The 20,688-nt window shown below is 47.6% G+C and overlaps 1 protein-coding gene across 1 annotated transcript in view; it reads right to left on the reverse strand.

Moving 5' to 3' along the window:
- Rgs12 (regulator of G protein signaling 12) overlaps positions 1-20,688 on the reverse strand; it is a 113,474-nt gene that overhangs the window by 64,532 nt on the left and 28,254 nt on the right. Inside the window, exon 3 of the mRNA XM_077803324.1 lies at positions 3,240-3,356. Within this exon, the coding sequence (XP_077659450.1) occupies positions 3,240-3,356 (117 nt within the window). The remainder of the gene's footprint in view (positions 1-3,239; positions 3,357-20,688) is intronic.

Below are 20,688 nucleotides of genomic sequence, written 5' to 3' on the forward strand. Positions count from 1 at the left end.
ATTGATTTCTAACTTTATTCCATCATGATCTGATAGAATGAAAGATATTATCTCTTTTATTTTATTTTTTTCTTATGTGCTGAGCGTTGGAAAGCAGGAATATTTGGACACCCAAGTTCACAGCAACACCAAGGATCCATCAGCAGATAAATGGATGAGCAGAGTGAGTCTTCCCTGCAGAGGAATATTACCAGCTGAAGGAAGAAATTTAAATTCTTACGGGAAACTGACACATGCCACAATACAGATTGAGGGCTTATTTCACTTAGCATAAGTGAAATAAAAGGGTGAATACTGCAGGATTCTACTCATGGTCAAAATCTCTGCTTACAGAAAGTAGAGGGCTTGCCGGGTGCCAGGAGGAGGGAAGGGGAGTTCCTGTGTAATGGGTTGAATTCCAGTTAGCAAGACAAAAAAAGTGGTACAGATGGACAGAGACGGCAGTGCCTACGGCAGACGTGCCTAAGGGCACTGAACTGCACACCTACAATGGTTGAAATGGCAACTTCTGTTCTGTGTACTTTACCAGAGTCAAAAGTAGAAAAAAAATATTTGGCTACTCTCAGCCTTTTACACTTCGATGATATTTTGTTTTCACTTCCATGAATATTTTTAGAGTCATTTTCTTAAGTTCCACAAAATGCCTGCTGGTATTTTGACTAAAATGCATACCCTCGTTTTCTAACTGTACTCATAACTGGCTCCTATACATGAACCACACCTCCAGGGCAGCCACACAGCTGAGCAGGAGAGTGCGGGCTCAGTGTGAAGGAGGCCCTGCATCTCTCCCCAGCACCACAGGCATCAATAAAAGAAACCAAATGTCTAGCAACCTTGCTCAATTCACTCACTACTCTCTACAGACACATTTGGGTTTTCTAGGTTGCAATCATATCACCTGAGAAAAACATTTTCATTTATTCTTTGCAAGCTTTTTTTAAAAATATTTTTTAGTTGTAGTTGGACACAATACCTTTATTTTATTTATTTATATTTTATGTGGTGCTGAGGATCGAACCCAGGGCTCCCACGTGCTAAGCAGCACTCTACGGCTGGCCCCAGCCCCGGCCCTCTTTGCAAGCTTTTTAGGCTTCTACTGTTTTTACCTTCTAAGGACATTTAACTAGGACGGCCCACAAAAATTTAAACAGAAAGGTGAAGCAGACGCCTTTCTCTTGCTCCTGCTCTCCAAGGACAGACTGCACAGGACACAGGCCATGGGTTCCCTCACCTTCCTCAGACTAAAAGAGGCCCTCATTTCTGCTGTATCACGTTTTGTTTGTTTTGCCACAAGTGGGTTCGGAGTTTTATCAAGTGTCTTTCCTGCCTCTACTGACAGTAGGCCTTTCCTACCTTACTCTGCTAATGTGGTAAGTTATAGTGATTGATTTTCAGATATTCAAAAACACTATACCCTTAGAATAAAGGTGGTGTTTGTTCCCCTTTTTGTAAACTGCTGGACTCCACTAGCTAATGTGTGGCTTAGGATTCTCAAGGCTACTGTTGGTGAGCTTGCTTGAATTTTCCTTTCTTCTAGTGTCTCAGCAGATTGGTACTAAGATTATGGTGACCTCATAAAACCAGCTGGGAAGTAATCCTCTTTTATCTGCTGTAAGTTGAGTTGGTTAGTTTCCTGTTTCATAAACTGCTATTCTGACCATTGTTACTGTCCAGCCATGACTTCTCTGGCCCTTGTCCACACTTATGATGCCTTCTACCTCCTTTCCTTGGTGATCTAGGGGCGTTGAACCTATAAGCACAGTTGTGCTAAGTCCCACAAGTTTAGACAGATGGTGTTTTCATTATTTTTCGGTTCAAAGTGCCTTCTCATTTCCTCAGAATTTCCTCTGACCTCGGGTCACTCTGCACTGTGCTGCTCACTAAACAGGCCCACAGAGAGCTCTCTGCCACTGTGTCCACTCCCAGGGCTGGGGATGTGGCTCAGTGGTAGAGGACACCTGGGTTAAAGACCCAGTACCACACACACACACAAAAAAGAGGTGGCACAGGTGATGGAAAGCCTGAGAGCAACAGAGTCTCCGCACCCAGGCTTCTGCCTGAGGAGGGGCACTGAGGACCATGCCTCAGCTGGGCTCTTCCCAAGACTGGAGGCAAGAGACCCAAACAGCCAGCCCACTCACTTCCTTCTAGCACTGAGGATGTCAGGGCCCAGGCCTGGGTGAACACCGCTGAGGTGTGAGAAACACGAGCGGTGGAAGCCCACCTCAGTGACCACAGTGACCGCAGTGACCTGCGGCCCTCCACGCTGAGCGAAGCTGCACACACATGCTTCTCCCTCTCTTGGGCAGGGACCTGGGTCTGTCTGGTTTGTCTCCCAGACAGCATACCTGGCAGAAAGCCTCACTGGAAGACAGGACACCAGCACACAACAGCCCTGCCCTCCTCCCTGAACAGCGAGTCAGAGCAGCCACAGGGGCAAGCATGTGGCCATGCCCCTTGCCCGGCCCTTCCTTTCATGGGACAGTCCGGCACAGTGCCACTGTGTGCTCATGGAGCTGGGCAGGAGAGCGCTTTGCATGCACTTGAAGCAGAATGCCACACCAGGCCACAAGACAGCAGCAGAGCTAAAGCCGGGTGAGCAAGTCTTGAAAACACAGTGCAGCATTTTAAAAGTGGTGGAATAAGGCATACAGTGTCTAGGGCCATGTCCTGCCCCTGCCACCAGGTGGGTTTGCATCGTCCACCTGTCCACACCTGCTAAGGCATGATCACTGCCCTGTGTCCTAGTTAGCAGCTCTGCATCTGCTGTGACACATGCACCCCTCCTACACAACCATGTCAACTGGTGCCCTGAGGACAGGAGCGGGGTGGGGGTGGAGGCTTTGTGACTTGTGCTCAAGTTTTCTGTAAAACTGAAATTGCTCTCCAAAAATAAAATTCACTATTTGTAAAAAAAAAAAAAAAAAAAAAAAAAAAAGGAATAAAAGATGAAAAAGCCACCCAGAACAGTATGCCCTCAGGACCAACTCCTTCCTCCAGGAAGGCTCCTGGGATCAAAGGAGCTCCTGTCTACACAGTGCCTCCTACGCAGAGGGCCACGGATGCTCACAAGCACCTCCAGGGCAGCAGAGGTCAAGCAACGCTCGGGAGCTTCTCTGGGAAGCCGTGGCTCCCACTGAGGAGGGGGAGGTCCAGGCAGGCCAAAGGACGGAAGGACGCATCTCTAAGGCCGATTTTTAGCTTCAGGATCTTGAGCAAGAAGAATTAACCTGACCTACCTCTAGGTCATCGAGGGACCGCGTGATGCTGAACCTCTTGGATCTTCCAAACGATCTCCGCGCAGAAGTTCGTTGAGAAGTCTGGGTGAACCCAATTCCCCGTCCAAATTTGGAGCCCTAAACAACAGCAACAAAAAAAGGCATGTCAGGTGGTCCTTCCAGAGCAGACATTCAGCTCTTCCCCGCTGCACAGGACAGTGGAGTCGAGGTGTAACTAGACTTGGTGCCATCCAGGGTGAGCTTCACTAGTACATTTTACACAATCAAAAATAAAGCTGAGGGGCTGGAGTTGTGGCTCAGTGGTAGAGCGCTCGCCTAACACGTGCGGGGAGCTGGATTTGATCCTCAGCACCACATAAAAATAAAATAAAGGTATTGTGTCCAACTACAACTAAAAAAACAAAATATGTTTTAAAAATAAATAAAGCTGAGGGGCTGTGATTGGAGCTCAGTGGTAAAGCGGTTGTCCGGCATTTGTGAGGCACTGGGTTTGATCCTCATTACCACATAAAAATAAATAAATAAAATAAAGGCATTGTGTCCATCTACAATTAAAATAAATTCTTAAAAACAAAACAAAGTTGAAGGGGAAAGAGACGTCCCAGGACTTCCAGATATTTGCTCTGCCAGTTGCCAACTGTCTGCGCCAGATGACACCTCCAAGCCCCACTCTCTAACCCCAAAGGCACAGGACAGCCAACTCCAAAGAGCCAAAGGAAGAGCAGGGGAGCGCTTGGGGAGCGGGAAGCATGATGCACAGGCTGCTCTCGCGAGCCCACAGGCCAACCAGCCCCAACGCCCAAAGCATGCAGCTGGTAAGAATGTGGCTCTTCCCCCGTAGGACTCGGGGAGACTCACCAGCAGTCCCTGGTGCCCAGCACATGGCAGAAACTTCCCGCAGAGCCGGCAAGCGGGATCCCCGGACACCTGCGAACCTGAGACTGCCTCTGGCGGAAGGAGGTCACCAAGTTGTTTGTTGTTACCTAAAGATTGTGCCTACCTGAGGGAACCCCTGCAACAACTCCCTGTAAGTCACTAGGGGTTGAACTCTGGCTCACTGCTGCTTTCTCTGAGCCACACAGGAGTGACATCCTGGCCCACACACCGACCCCTGTCACCCCTGCTGGTGACAGAGACAGCAAAGGAGCAAGGCCCAGCCTTCCAGGGTCCTACAAGTGCAGCCACGGTCTACCTGCCCTGGTCCATGCGCCTCACCCCAGAGCACAGCCCACCTCCTGCTCTGCTCCCCCCACCCCCAATACTCTTCCTGGTGTCTAGATCCAGACCCCCTGCACGACCCCCACACTGGGCCTCCATCCTTCTCAGTGTCAGGATCTGTCCTTTTCCCACATGACCACCCAGCCCCATGTTAGGAGCCACAGCAAAAATATTGATACAGGCACCTTTGGATTTTATTGACTGCCAGCCAGCAATTCACATTCATATGGTAATTGGACTCATGCTGTTCAGCTGGGCCCATTTCAAGACTCAGGTTACTCATGTCACTCTTGTAATGGGAGAGTTCCCATTGGTTGGGAAAGGATGGTAGGAGGGTGTTCCGGGGGAAGGGGAAACCCCCCCGGCTCAGGTAGAACACACACGTGGCGGACCCACCTGTTAGGGGACGCACACGGCCTCTCTCTAAATAAAACTTTGTCTCAGTTTGACTGGCTTGTGTTTTTGTGCCCAACCGGGTTGCAAGATTGGAAGCCGGCGTGCACTGACAGCTCAGCAGGGGATCGCTCAGCAGGGGTGCCGCAGGCAGTGCTCGGCAGCAGGAGCGGGACTCAGCCGGCCCGGGGCCGGGCAGTTTGCGGCATTTTGGTGGCCCTGTACTGGGAACGCCCAAAACTTAAAGGTGAGTAATATCACTCGCCCCTAAGGAAAGGCGACAGAATGGGTATTTCTGTTTTGATTTATTCTGCTCTTATTTCAGGCTCTCTAGCCTTACAGACGAGTTGGGATAAATGGCTGACTCAAGGTTTGAAGTTATTCGGCCCTGAGAGAGAGAAAATTGACATAATCATTTTCCTCCTCTCCGTTTCTGTTTCATTCTGTTTTGGCTTTCTTCTATCCTATCTTATTGGGTTACGTTACCTTTATAGTAGATTAGAATCTAGTAAAAAACAAACCGAAAAACTGTTAAGTAAATTGTTAGAGGTCCAGGCCATGGCAGAAAACATATTAGGTCAAGCAAAACAAAAGGTCTCTCAAGCTAGTCAGATAGAAGAAAATTTGAACAAGGCAAGCTCAGGGAAAAAACGGTCGTCAGATAGGGAGGCTGCTACTAACTCCGTTCCACCACCAGAGGGCATAATTCAACCAACAGCTTTACCTGCCTCCATAGATGATGAACGGAATCCTGAGGCGGGACCCCAAAAACTAGCATGCCCTGTAATTGAGCAGGGAGAAGAAAAAGAACGAGTTTACCGTGCCTTAGATTTCAAAATAATAAAACAATTAAAGGAAGCTGTAGCAGCCTACGGCCCGGCCGCTCCCTTCACAGTCAGTATGGTCGAATCTATTACCGGCTGGAACTTAACACCAGCAGATTGGGCTAACGTGTGTAATTCTGTGCTAAATAGAGGACAGTATTTATTATGGAAAATTGCCAATGAGGAATTTTGCAAGGAGACAGCTAGGCAAAATGCAGAAGCAGGTTACCCTGAACGAGGCCTGAAAATGTTACTGGGAAAAGAGGAGTTTCAAGAACAGATGCAACAGCTCAGATATGATCCTGGCGTATACGCTCAAGTCGCTATAAATGCAATTAAGGCATGGAAAACTTTAAAGGGACAAGGGGATTTTCAAGGTCAACTATCTAAGATAATACAAGGAGTTAATGAGCCCTACGCTGACTTTGTAGCTAGACTTATTGAAGCAGCCTCTGAGACATTTGAAAATACAGAACAGGCAATGCCATTTATAAAACAGCTGGCTTACGATCAAGCAAATCGTTGCTGCAAAGAGGTCATTAGACCGTGGAAACAGGAAGATTTAAACACATATATTAAATTATGTAGAGACATTAATGAACAAGGACAAGTCATGGCAGCTGAAGTAAAACAGGCTTTAAGTACCAAGCCAAAAACATGCTATAATTGCAATCAAGAAGGGCATTTTAAAAGAAATTGCCCCATAGGAGGAGGGTTTAACAAAGCTAGGTATCAAAAGAGTAGAATCCCGGGTATTTGCCCACGATGCCATAGAGGGAGACATTGGGCTAATGAATGCCATTCTCAAACCACCATAGAGGGTATTCCGTTATCAAAAAATGGACAAAGACCAAGTGTCTACCCACGATATCGTGGAGAAAGGCATCAGGCCCCGTTGTCAAAAAACGAATTGGAGGGCCCAATGCCCCGGGGCCCAAAACCACAAATATACGGGGCAATGGAGGAACCCAGCAGTACCATCAAGGTGGTGCCCAGGACGCATTATCCATCAGATCCCTCATCAGACAGACTAGAGGGAGCGCAGGGTTGGACATCTGTGCCTCTGCCAGAGCAGTATTAACTCCAGAGATGGGAGTTCAAATCATTCCCACAGGAGTAAAAGGACCTCTTCCCCAGGGAACAGTAGGCTTATTATTAGGACGCAGTTCTTCTACACTTAAAGGACTTATGATAAGTCCTGGGGTAATTGATCCCGATTATGAGGGTGAAATAAAAATCATAGCTAGTTCTCCAAGAGGTATATCAGTAATTTCATCAGGAGATAGAATAGCACAGTTATTAATAATACCAAGCCTACATGATAAATTTTCCAGTTGTAATGTAGAAAGAGGTTCCAAGGGATTAGGCTCCACAGGTGTAGATTGGGCTATGCTATCTTTAAATTTAGATTCTCGCCCTATGCTAAAATTAAATATTCAAGGGCATGATTTTAATGGACTGCTGGACACAGGCGCTGACCTCAGCATCATATCTCGCCAGGAATGGCCTAAGCATTGGCCATTACAGCAAGCGACCCAAACGCTTAGAGGCCTAGGAGTGGCAACTAATCCCCATAGAAGTGCAATGGTATTAGATTGGAGGGATCCTGAAGGATGTGAAGGAACTATACAGCCCTATGTATTGGACCATCTCCCCATAAATTTATGGGGACGAGACGTCCTAGATCAATTAGGATTGACATTAACAAATAACGTCAATCCTAACGCGCCCACTACTAGGGCAAAACAAGGCTTTAGAAAAGAAAAGAGATTAAGAGATCAAGAACAAGATATAACAGCACCAATTCAAGTAGATCAAGAGATAGATAAACATGGATTGGGTTTTCAAAAAGGGCCACTGAGACAATCAAAATTACTTGGAAATCAGAAAGACCAGTGTGGGTTCCTCAGTGGCCCCTAACTAAAGAAAAGATACAAGTAGCCCATGATCTGGTCAAACAGCAATTAGCGGAAGGACATATACAACCTTCCGTATCTCCCCATAATACTCCCATTTTTGTTATTAAAAAGAAATCTGGTAAATGGAGATTATTACAAGATTTAAGAGCCATTAATAATGAGATGGTTATTATGGGACCTGCTCAATCAGGGATTCCCCAACTGTCTGCTTTACCAAAAACGTGGCATGTTCTAGCTGTAGATATTAAAGATTGTTTCTTCTCAATTCCAATTCACCCCGAGGATAGTCCACATTTTGCATTTACTATCCCTGCACTGAATCATGAAGGTCCTGATCAGAGATATGAATGGAAAGTACTCCCTCAAGGGATGGCTAACAGCCCAACTTTGTGCCAAATTTATGTTGATAAAGCAATCCAGCCACTTAGAATTCAAAACCCTGAACTACAGATATTTCACTATATGGATGATGTGTTAATGGCACATAAAGATAAAAACACATTGCTAGAATGTTATGCCACGCTTACAAACTTATTAAAAAATTATAATCTAGAGATAGCAATAGATAAAGTACAATTAAATCTTCCAATTAATTATTTAGGAGTTCTATTATCCTCAACCATGGTCCGTCCACCAAAAATTCAAATACGAGTAGATCAACTCAAATCACTTAATGACTTTCAAAAGTTATTGGGAGATATAAATTGGATAAGGCCTTATCTAGGCATACCAACAGGAGAATTAGGACCTTTATTTGATATTTTAAAAGGTCCATCAGATCCAAATTCACCCCGCATGTTAACGCCTGAAGCTAGAAAGGCATTAAAAATCATTGAAACATATATGGAAAATATGCATTTGGATAGAATTGATATAAGTTTGCCTTTATTATTTATTGTATTACCGACAAAAAATATTCCTACAGGGGTATTTTGGCAAGAAGGTCCATTATTATGGATACATTTATCTTATTCTCCTAATACTATTCTTACTAGATATCCTGAGGCTGTAGGGCAATTAATACTCAAAGGAATAAAAGCAGCAAAAGGAGTGTTTGGGATTTCTCCCAATAAAATTATTACTCCATATACTATGGATCAAATTGATGAGTTAGCTAATGAGTTAAATACTTGGGCAATAATCATGTGTAAATCTAGTGTTGCATTTGATAATCACTTGCCATCTAATCCTTTGTTGTCCTTTTGGTCTAAGCATCCTGTAGTTTTTCCAAAAATGACAAGAAAAACCCCTATCATAAATGCTCCAAATATATTCACTGATGGGTCAAATAATGGTACAGCAGCAGTAGTTACTCCTGATCAAACTTTTACATTTTTAGTACCCAAACAATCAGCTCAAAAGGTAGAGCTCAATGCAGTATTGCAAGCTTTTATGATGTTCAAAGATTCTACATTTAATTTATTTTCTGATAGTCAGTATGTAGTTAATGCTATCGTATCTCTTGAAGATGCTGGTAGGATTTCTCCTTCCTCTACTGTTTTCTCTTTGTTCTCTGCTATACAAAGTCTAATCTGGGATAGAAAGGATCCATTCTTTATAGGACATATCAGAGCACACACAGGATTGCCTGGAGCCCTTAGTTTGGGTAATGAACTAGCAGATAAATCTACACATGACATACATATTTTCTCCACAATAGAAGAAGCTATAAATTTTCATAAAAGGTTCCATGTCAATGCTAATACTTTACAAAAACGTTTTAAAATAACTAAAGAACAAGCCAGACATATAATAAAACAATGTCAAAATTGTGTGACATTTTTGCCACAAGTTAATCTTGGAGTCAATCCTAGAGGACTGATACCTAACCATATTTGGCAGATGGACGTCACACACTTGCCAGAATTTGGAAAATTAAAATATTTACATGTTACAGTTGATACTTCTTCTGGATTTTTGATGGGCTCCCTTCATCCCGGAGAAAAAACTAAAGATGTTATAGCTCATTGCTTACAAAATTTTGCCACTGTGGGTGTTCCTAAACAGTTAAAAACCGATAACGGTCCTGGTTACATCTCCAAGTCTTTTAAACAATTTTGCTCATCATTTGGCATTACTCATATAACAGGAATCCCATACAACCCACAGGGACAAGGCATAGTTGAAAGAGCTCATCAAACTATAAAAATGTACTTATTAAAGCAAAGGGAGGGAATTAGTAAGGGGTATATATCCCCCAAAGATAAACTTAAAATAACCCTTTTTACTCTAAACTTTCTAAATTTGGATTCATCAGGACTTAGTGCTGCGGAAAGACATATGTATCCGAAAAATGTACATAAGCCTAAGGTACTTTGGAAAGATATTCTAACAGGACAATGGAAATGTCCGGACCCAGTAATAGTCTGGAGTCGGGGCTCCGTCTGTGTTTTTCCACAGGAGGAACAGCAACCAATTTGGATTCCAGAGAGATTAACTAAAACAATTTCTACAGAAAAAGAAGATGATTTGACTCAAATCCATAACAGCTGATATCCAGAGTTCCAGCCTGGCTATTCTTGCATCTGCGACAGTGATTTACCACGGTGCCTTTTTCAATATCTATTTTATTATTTGCATTTTTCCCACATCATAAAGTTCTATTTTATTTTATTTTATTTTATTTTACCTTATTTTTTAAGCTCATACAAACCTAGGTTAATGTTTTTCTGATCAGTTTTATTTTTTTGACTGTGTTTTATTTATTTATTTTTTTTTTAACTGTAAAGTTTTTAAACATTGCAATGGAGATTTCACCTAGCTATAGCTACAAGGCCTTTATTTACTATTGTCTTATATGTTCTATGTTATGTATGCTGTTTTGTGTTGTATGTCTGTATGTGTGTATGTCCATATTTCATTTATAAGGAGCGCTCATGTATATATAGATACAAGTATTCAAAAAAAAAAAATTTAGTCACGTGACTTATATGGTTTAATTTACTTTAGGTAAACAGCTGTTATTAAATTTTGTTTTTAAAGGTGGTTAACAGATATGTTTGTTTACTTTCACCTTTCCTTTTCATTATATTTCATAATTCTGTTCAGGATAATGTCTCTTTAGCAACATGGCCATAATTCCCATCTCCATCCCAGTGCCGGTGAAGACTAAGACCAAACTACAACTTTTATGATAGCTATCACTATAAACTGTATAAATTGATACATCAATCAAAATAACTCAATAAGACTGCTCAATCAAGGACTTAATTTACCTTGGGAGGAAATGGACATATTGATAGACTCCTCCACTTTGAACTGCTCAATCAAGGACTTAATTTACCTTGGGAGGAAATGGACATATTGATAGACTCCTCCACTTTGAACTGCTTACACAACTTGTCTGGACTATGTATCACCTGTATACATTGTGTTCTATTTGTTGATACAGCGAACTGGTAGTGCTAAATATCTTAGCCGATGTGTCACCAGTGTTTCCAAAGGAGCCGTCAATTGGCTTGGTGTCGTGGCAATTCTGCGTCTTTCTCCCTTCTGCTAGTGATGGTCTGATTTTGGGGGCCAACAGAGGTGAGGCAAGAACCTCACCCCCCCACTGGCACCAAGGTTAAATTTGGGGGCCAACAGAGGTGAGGCAAGAACCTCACCCCCCCACTGGTGCATAGGCCTATTACACAGGTATGGCTATATACTGGACCGGTAGTCAGTGACGGGTATGATTCGGTTACAGTGGTATCAACCTAAGCCAGGAGACTGACGCAATAAGGTCAGTTTTCCCATGACGGGTAAGAACCATATGTGAATTGGACATACCTAACAGGCACGGTCCCTAGCCACATTTGCCTGTTGTTTATTTAAACAGTAGGGGGCAGATGTTAGGAGCCACAGCAAAAATATTGATACAGGCACCTTTGGATTTTATTGACTGCCAGCCAGCAATTCACATTCATATGGTAATTGGACTCATGCTGTTCAGCTGGGCCCATTTCAAGACTCAGGTTACTCATGTCACTCTTGTAATGGGAGAGTTCCCATTGGTTGGGAAAGGATGGTAGGAGGGTGTTCCGGGGGAAGGGGAAACCCCCCCCCCCCCCCCCCCCGGCTCAGGTAGAACACACACGTGGCGGACCCACCTGTTAGGGGACGCACACGGCCTCTCTCTAAATAAAACTTTGTCTCAGTTTGACTGGCTTGTGTTTTTGTGCCCAACCGGGTTGCAAGATTGCAAGCCCGTGTGCACTGACAGCTCAGCAGGGGATCGCTCAGCAGGGGTGCCGCAGGCAGTGCTCGGCAGTTTGCGGCAGCCCCACACTTGTCCCAGCCCTCCTTGGTCATCTCAATGCCAAGTGTCCCCAGTCACCAGCTTCTGCCTTCCCACCTTCTTTCCTTAGTGTCCCACCCAACACTCTTTACCAGGACCTCTAGCCCACCAATGCCAGATGTCTCAGAGTCCCTACCCCTACTCCTGTCCTCATATCCCTTCAGCCAGCCCAGGGCTAGAGGCCACCACAGAAACCCTACCCTTACACACAAAGTCCTCCCACCCCCTCCAAGAAATAGAAAATCTGGTGGTCCATTTTCAGGAATCAGTATTTAGCCTTAAATGTAAAATTGGGCTGTAATAAAGGCAGCTGGAGGAGAAACAGAATGGAGAGGTACAGCAGTTAACTCACACAACAGCATCACAGCCTGTGGATGTGGCAGATCCCAAGTCCATGCCCTCAACTGCCCCTTGACAACCAGAAGGCCTGACCGACAGAGAGGCTCTCTCTGTTAAGAAATGGTAACTTAGTAAGGAAGTGAGAGCTGTGTCCGTGCCAAAGGCACTATATCCAGAAGACTCTCCACCACAAGAGAGCAGGGAGATGGGAACACTAAAGTTATATTTCCTTAAACAGCCCAACAGGAGACAGGAAACGAGGCGATGTCAGGAAGACTGTGCACCCCATGGTACTCAGCCAACGAGAAACCAGGGAGGGTCGCAGGGCACTAGGAGACAGCAGGATGTAACTGCTCTGGGTGTCCTGCCCCCCCAGCGCCACTCCTGCAAGACGGACAGTAAAGCTTGCTTTCTGCTCTGCCTCAGGCCTCTCAGTCTGCTCTTTGGGCTGGTGGGGACAGGTGAACCTGTTTCTCACATCCCCTATCCTCACACTCACTGGTAAAATCCTAGCAGCGGTCAGACAGGCTGTAGAGCAAGGGACAGGCAAAGCAAGGCCACACTGTGGGGACACTTGATAAAGGCCATCAGAATGGAGCACACAGTTGGATGGACCAACAGTGGGGGACTGTGAACAGAGAGCAGCAGGAGGAAACAGGAGGGGAGGGGACAGACTGCAAGAGAACAGCAGGGCAAAGAGGGCATGAGGCTCTTCTCTCAGAAGGGTGTCAATGCCAACAGGAATGGAATCCAACAGGAATGCACACGCCTTTCACCTGAGGGTACAGGGAAAGAGCCCCCACCATGCTGGGTCACCCACCAACACCCACGACCAGCAGGTCCTGAACATACACCAGGTCCCAGCCAGAGGAAACACATGAATGCTGACCCATGGAAAGAGTGGCAGAATGTGCTGGGCACACAGAGAGGAGCCACAGACAGCCTCCTGTGACAGATGCCACAGGAACCCAGAGGACTCTTGCAGTGGAGCCCAGGAGGGAACCAGAGGTAGCACCTCCCTAAAAAGCTGATGTGTCCTGGGGCAGAGCAGGCAAAAGGGAGGCTGCGGGGGGCAGCCCTAAAGGGCAGCGGGAGGGGCGGGGAGTGCTAGCTGGCGGGGGAGGACAGCCCTGGACAACAGGTAACGGGGACAGCCCTGGATGACAGGGGGTAAGGGGCAGCCTTGGACAGCAGGTGGGGCGAGGATCTGGACAACAGGTTGGGGGGGGCAGCCCTGGAGGGCAGGTAGTTGGGAGGGGGGCAGCCCTGGATGGTAGGTGGGGGGCAGCCCTGGAGGGCAGGTGGGGGGCAGCCCTGGAGGGCAGGTGGGGGCAGCCTTGGATGGCAGGTGGGAGGCAGCCCTGGAGGGCAGGTGGGGGGCAGCCCTGGAGGGCAGGTTGGGGGGCAGCCTTGGATGGCAGGTGGGGGGCAGCCCTGGAGGGCATGTGGGGGGGCAGCCCTGGATGGCAGGTGGGGGGCAGCCTTGGATGGCAGGTGGGGGGCAGCCCTGGATGGCAGGTGGGGGGCAGCCCTGGAGGGCAGGTGGGGCAGCTCTGGAGGGCAGCTGGGGGGGGCAGCCCTAAAGGGGAAGGTAGGGGGGCAGCCCTGGAGGGCAGGGAGGGCCAGCAGTACCATCTTCTGGGCAGGCAAGGGGCCCTAGGCCCGGAGGCTGTGGCTGCCAGGGTGGGGAAGCACCCTCTTTTCACCCTCCACAGCCAAACTCTGAGGAGAGCCCTCCAGAAAGCCACAGCTGACCCAGAGGGCTTCCCTTCAGTTACAGGCAGCACAAAAGAAAGACCAGCCGGGGCCAGGGTAGAGCTGAGCACCACAGGGCACCTCACAGCCATGGCCAGGTCAAGTTCACTCCAAGACACAGTTGCACAGGAAGACCTGTGTGTCCCCAGCTGAGGAGTGGACAGCCTGCACGGGCAGCGTCTCCAAGCTGAAGCCTGGGGAACCCTTCCTGCCAGGCCCCTGGAGGCTGGGTGTCTGCACTGACATGGATTCTTGCCTCCTGCTGGGGGCAGTGAACCTGTGGCTGCAGTGCAGGCACAGAAGTGTCTTTATCGTGTATCTGCTCCTGATGGCAGGCACATCGGGCCACCTGCCACAGAGGGTCTGGTGTGACAACTGAGAAAGCATTGCTATGGACATGGCATTACAGTCTGGCTAGGGAACCAGCACTCTCTCCGGCCTGGGCTGTGTCCATGTGCAAGCTCAAGTCCACACCTCACCTGCCCTCGTACTGCAACAGCCCGCGTGCCAGGCCACCTTGCTGGGTTCCTTGTTGGCAAGTAAAGAATGTGAAAGAGTCTCAAGAAACACTTGTCAGAGAAATTCATTTTTCAAAAACTTGCCTAAAGCTCATTCTAGGTCTAAAAATATATCTGATCTGAAAGGCCAGCATCTCGAGGCTGGCCTAACCCCTCCTGACCACCCACTCATATCTGTGGGTCTCCAGTCATGCTCTGCTATTGCTGAGGCTGCAAGGCCTGTCCTGCCAAACAGACTTCCCGGGGCCCTCAACCCTCGTCCCCTCCTGTACTAGACTGCAGGCCCTAGTCTAGGTTAGACTCCCCAGGGGCCCCTCCTCTGCCTTTCCTGCCTACCACTGAGACTGCAGACTGCCAGCATCTGCACATACCTGCTGTGGATTGGCACGTCCACGAGAGTGGCAGGGACCTTTGGCTTCAGCTTCTGTCTGTTCCCTTCTTAAACCCGCCGCCCAGCACAGTGCTCAGCACCCAGGACTTGCTGAGAGGACAGAGGGGAAGGTGCTGAGTGGCTTAATGAAGCTGAACAATGTGGGGGCTGACTGCCCAACAGCTGTTGGGGAGGACCACCCAAGTCCAAGGTCAGCCGAGCAGCCATGCAGATGGCTTTGTCACAGCACAAGTAATAACATGTGAAACATCCCGAGTCTACTGCTAACCAGAAAAGGCTACAAAATCTGTACGAAATGAGTCTATTTTGTACAAATTATATAGCTATTCAGTACTTTCTGCATTTAGGGGAGTGGGTAATTAACCCATGGCTTTGTGGTAAGAAAAAGCTTAATTTTTAAAACTCAGGTGACTACACAGGAAATTCTGCCTGGGACAGCATGGCCACACCTGCAAGCTGCCCTGCTGCAATCAGGTTGGGGACCTGTACCCCAGTGCAGGCAGGGGGAAGCCTGCACCCAGTTACATGCAGACAGGTTGTGATATTTGGAAATGGAAAGAAAGAAAAAATCTAACAATCCAGCAGACAGACAGACATTCCTACAAAAAGCTAAATCAACTCTGGGAACGAGTGCAAGTGACTGAAGTGACACTTCACCTACAGGGTAAAAATGGCACTATTTGTTGTTTTCTTAAATTGACAGGTCCCCACATGAAACATTTTTAGAAATGGGGTAAGGGTCTGCTGACCCCTGCCCGCTGTTCTGGGCCAAACCATCAACCCCTCTCTGGGCCAACAACACATTCTCCCCTGGAACCCCCCAATGCAGGGCAAGAAGTGAGCAGGTAACCAGCTAGTCCAACCCTCAGGAAACAGATGAGAACACAAGACACAGAGAACTGCCAAGGCCCAGGAGGGCGGCTGGTCTGCCATGAAGTTCAGATCCTTTTGGGGGGTGGAGGGACACAGGCATTGAACCCAGGGGTGCTTAACCACTAAGTCACATCCCCAACCCTTTTTATTTCTTATTTACACACAGGGCCTCACTAAGTTGCTGAGGCTGAATTTGAACTGGGGATCCTCCTGCCTCAACCTCCCAAGCCACTAGGATTACAGGCATGTGCCACCGTGGCTGGCTCCCAGATCTTATTCTATTACTGCCCTGTGCTTTTTGAGTTACTTTTATAAATCTGCCATTTAATGCACATAACACAAAATGTGCCATCTTGATCACTTAGGTAGCATCAGGCACTTTCACAGGGCTGTTCAAACACCACCCTCCGTCTCCAGAGCTTCCCATCTTCCCAAACAGAAGCTCTGTTCCCTGAACACTAGCTCCCACCACCTCCAACAGCCCCTGCGAACCACCATGCTATCTGCTGCATGGGCTCCAGGACTCCGGGCCTGGGATGTACTGAATCAGGTGTCTGTCCCTCAACAGCTTATCCTTCTCAGTGAAGTCCTCAGTTCCACCCTGCCGTGGCACGCCTCTGGATGTTCTGTCTGAGGCTGAATCGTGCTCCACAGGGAGAGTGGGCACATTGTATTTCCATTCCTCTGTGGGGGACATTTGGGCGTTTCTTGCGGATGACGCTGCTGCACACACGGTCCCATCTCTTGAGTCTGCTCTTAGGCTTCCAAATACACCTCAGAAGTGGAATTGCTGGATCATTTGGGGGCTCTACTTTTAGGGAACTAACACACTGTAATGGCTGCACCACCGACATTGCCAACAGTGTGCAAGAGTTCTCACTGTTCTACCTCCTCCCATACTCTTATTACCTAGTTTGGGGGCAGCAGCCATCCTACTGGGAGTGAGCTGCACTGGTTTGGACTGGCCCTTGCCTCTTGGGTAGTGATGCTGAGTATCCGTTCACCTGCCACTGCCACTTGAACAACTTCTTTGGAGCAAGGTCCATGCAGGTCTTTTCCCCGCTCTGCAGATGGGTGTTCACCACCATCACGGAGTGGGGCTTTCCTATGGCATCTGGGCTAACCCACACCAGCTGTGCTGTTGGCAAGTGTTTCTCCTGTCCTGTTTGCTGCTTTCCACTTGGGTGGCTGAGCCTTTTAACAAATGCAACTTTTAAAAAAAATATTTTTATATGTATGGACCTTTATTTTATTCATTTATTTATAGGTGGTGCTGAGAATCCAACCCAGTGCCTCACACATGCTAGGCAAGTGCTCTACCACTGAGGCACGGCCCCAGCCCCTAAATGCAACTTTTAATGTAATGTAACCTGTATATATTTTTTCTTTTGTTGCCTCCACTGCTAAAATTCAAAATGCCTAATCCAAATAGATTCAACCCTACACCACAGTCCCTTCAGGGCCAGGCCTATGTCTGTCCTGGCCCACTCCCCCGCACTCCCAGTGATGAGTACATAGAACTCATCAGAATTTACTAGTCAAATAAACTCTAAGCAGAGACAATTCAGCTTAACATAGACACCAGGTCACCTGAAGGTTTTCCAGAGAGGCGACACAGTAGATCTGAGAAGTGAGATTTAAAGCTGGAAGATTTACTTCTCCAGAGCATCAGGCAGGTCCACTCAGGGGAACCCCCCCCCTCCCCGCCCAGCGCCCAGCATGTTAGCAGAGAGCTCCACCTGAAGGCCGGCACGGCTGGACGATGGGGAAGGCAAAGGGGCCCCGAGACACCACAGAAGTCGCCTCCTCTGGGGCTGGAGAGCCAAGGGAGGAGAGGGGAACAGTCCAAACTCCAGGGAGGGGCCTGGGCCAGGCCTGGACCTCGGGGGGCCCTGTCTGCCCACTGGGGAAGAAGGAGGACCTTGGGGCTGGAGAGGAAGGAACTGACTTGCAGGGTGAGGTGCTGCCACCATACTCTACCTGCCTGGTGCCCTCTAGCGCCCTCTGGAGGCAGGGCTAGGCAAGGATCCAGCTGGGGAACAGGACGAGGATGCAGAGCCCTGGCCAGTCACAGAAGCTAGGCTTGGGGCTAAGGTGTAGCGGAGAACCAGTACTCCCAGTTCAGTCTGTTAGAACAAACCTCCGTGTATCAGGAAAAATCATAAGCCCCAAATCAAAACAACTGCAGAGTCACCCAGAGGCCCTTTCAACATAAAACTAGACAAGCACAGCAACGGCTTTGGAGTGTTGTACGTCTAAGCTGCTGAAGGAAAGTTTTCTGGCCACAGTGAATCACCTTTTTTTTTGAGGAAGACAAGAGAAAAAAACTAAGCCTTCTATCAAAAGAAAAAGATGAATATAAAGGAAAGGACTTAACTTTTAGTAGAGACAGAAAACTAAATTATGGAGGAAATACATCAGTGTGTGCCAGAAACCAGTGTAGACTAGGACCTCTGAAGATGAAAAAAGACAGGCGTGACCGCCCAGCCACCTGGCCCCCAGCACAAGACAACAGCTCAGGCAGGGAGGCCAGGAGCAGCCGCGGCTCCCGGCCCGGCCGCCAGGGCACAGAGGGCTGCACCAGCCACTCATCCAGACCTGATTCCTGGGCCCTCCTGAGGGTCTCAATCTACTGTCTGCCTACGGCTCCTGCAACAACCCACGACACAGGGAAGCAAAGAGCTTCCATGAAAGGGCAGAAAGCGCTGGCCCTCAGAAAGCTGGCTGCACGACTTGAGGACACAGAACTCACCCTAGAAGAGTGTGTATGAGCCAGAGAATGCGAGATGACAGTGTGGCAGGGTTTGTGTGTGACTGTGCAAGTCTATGTGTATCGGTGTGTGGGTATGTGTGTGTCAGTGAGGGTGTGAGGGTGTAAATGTGGTGTGTGATATGTGTGAGCACGTGAGACTATTAGTGTGTCCGTGTGCAAGTGTGTGAGGGACTATGAGAGCGACTATGGGTATGTTGAGCTAGAGTGTATGCTTGGGATACAGTGTGATTGTGTGAGCGTGTGTTTGCCTGTGAGCATGTGAGCATGACGGTGCGTCAGTATGTGTATGCGTGTGTGTGTGTGTGTGTGTGTGTCACTGTGGGAATTGTGTGACTGTGACAGTGCGTCTCTGTCGGCATGCAGGAGTGTGTGAGTGTGTGGATGCATTAGCATGTCAGTATACATGAGTCTGGAGTTTGAGAATATGACTGAGTTAGTGTGTGCTGGTGAGTGAAGGTGTCTGAGTGTGAATGTGTGTATTTTGAGAATGTGAATGGAAGTACATGTATGTACACCAGTATGTTTTAAGGAGAAAGTGAGTGCATAGAAGTGAGTATGAGAGCATCTTTCAGTGCATTGAGAGTATATGAGTGTGTAAATGTATAAAAGTATATGTGCCTGTGTTGTGCGTGGCTGTGAGAGTGTGTGTGTGTCTGGGGCTGGGGCTCAGAGGCAGAGTGCTCACCTAGCATGTGTGAGGCACTGGGTTCCATCCTCAGCACCACATAAAAATAAAATAAAGACATTGTGTTCACCTACAACTAAAAAAATACATATTAAAAAAAGTTTGTTACTTGGGGCTGGGGTGGTGGCTCAGAGGTAGAGTGCTTGCCTGGCACGTGTGAGGCCCTAGGTTAAATTCTCAGCACCACATACAAATAAATAAATTAAATAAAGGTCCATCAATGACTAAAAAATTTTTTTAAAAGTTTGTTACTTAACGACACAAAAGAAAACTTTAAGGGGCTCCCACACTTGGCTACATTCAAATTAAGAACTCCTGCTTGCCAAGACACACAGGGGATTAAAAACACTAGGAGACAGACTGGGGACCCATCCATGGGCAGCACAGTCAGCAGAGGACCAGCAGCCAGTGTCTACGGCCCATGAAGACGAGGCCACCCTGTGGTAATGGGCAAGAGGACTGAGCAGGCGCCTCAGTAAAGAGGAAGCCCAAACCTCCAACATGAAAGGAATGGAATCAAAGCTATGGCGAGATGCCATCCCACTACTGTCGGATGGGCACAAAGCTAAGAGTCTGACAACCACCCCCAGAGATGGCACAGTATTACTAGTAATTTGTGTGTGTGTGGCACACACACCATGTAGTACTACATAGAGAATAAACTGCAGCCACACATACTACCTCAGACTCATCTTTGAAACTGTGTTGAATGATGAAAAATCCAATTGCAGCTAGGCTCAGAGGTGCAGGCCTGTAACCCCAGATACTCAGGAGACTGAAGCGGAGGGTTAGAATGTCCAAGGCTAGCCTGGGCAACTTAACAAGACCCTGTCTCAAAATAAAAACAGCTGGCCAGGTGTGGAGGTGCATACCTGTAACCCCAGTGGCTGAGTCGCTGAGGCAGGAGGATTGCAAATTCAAGGCCAGCCTGGGAAACTTAGGGGGCTCTCAAAAACTTAGGGAGACCTTGTCGCAAAAAAAAAAAACATTTTTTAACAGGGGGCTAAGGACATGGCTCAGTGGTTAAGCATCCCTGGGTTAAATACCTGGTAAAATAAAAAAATATGACTAGGGATGTGGCTCAGTGGTAGGGTACCTAGTACCGGGGGGTGGGGGTAAAATCAAGTTGCAGACTACACCATGAAGGCATTTTGATACGGCTCAAGAAGCAGCAAAAACCAATTAATATACTGTTTGTGATTCAAATACAGACTCTCCTGGTTCTGGCAGGATGGAGTGACCCCTTGGCTCTGAACAGTCTCACCTCTGGAAACCAGGTCAATGGACACCCTCTGCCTATGCCTCTCTGTGCTCATTTCCCCCCACCTCAAGGGAGCCCACGCTCTGATTCCAGTCAGCAAAGGCTCATGCCTTCTGCTCCGCCTTCATGCCCTCCCTCACGCAGCACTCTGCACAGGCACCAGACAGTCCCAGAGGCCAACATATTTCCCGTTCCATGATCTGGGGCAATGACACTATGCA

Source organism: Urocitellus parryii, chromosome 10 (genome assembly GCF_045843805.1).
Source record: "Urocitellus parryii isolate mUroPar1 chromosome 10, mUroPar1.hap1, whole genome shotgun sequence".
Classification (NCBI taxonomy): domain Eukaryota; kingdom Metazoa; phylum Chordata; class Mammalia; order Rodentia; family Sciuridae; genus Urocitellus; species Urocitellus parryii.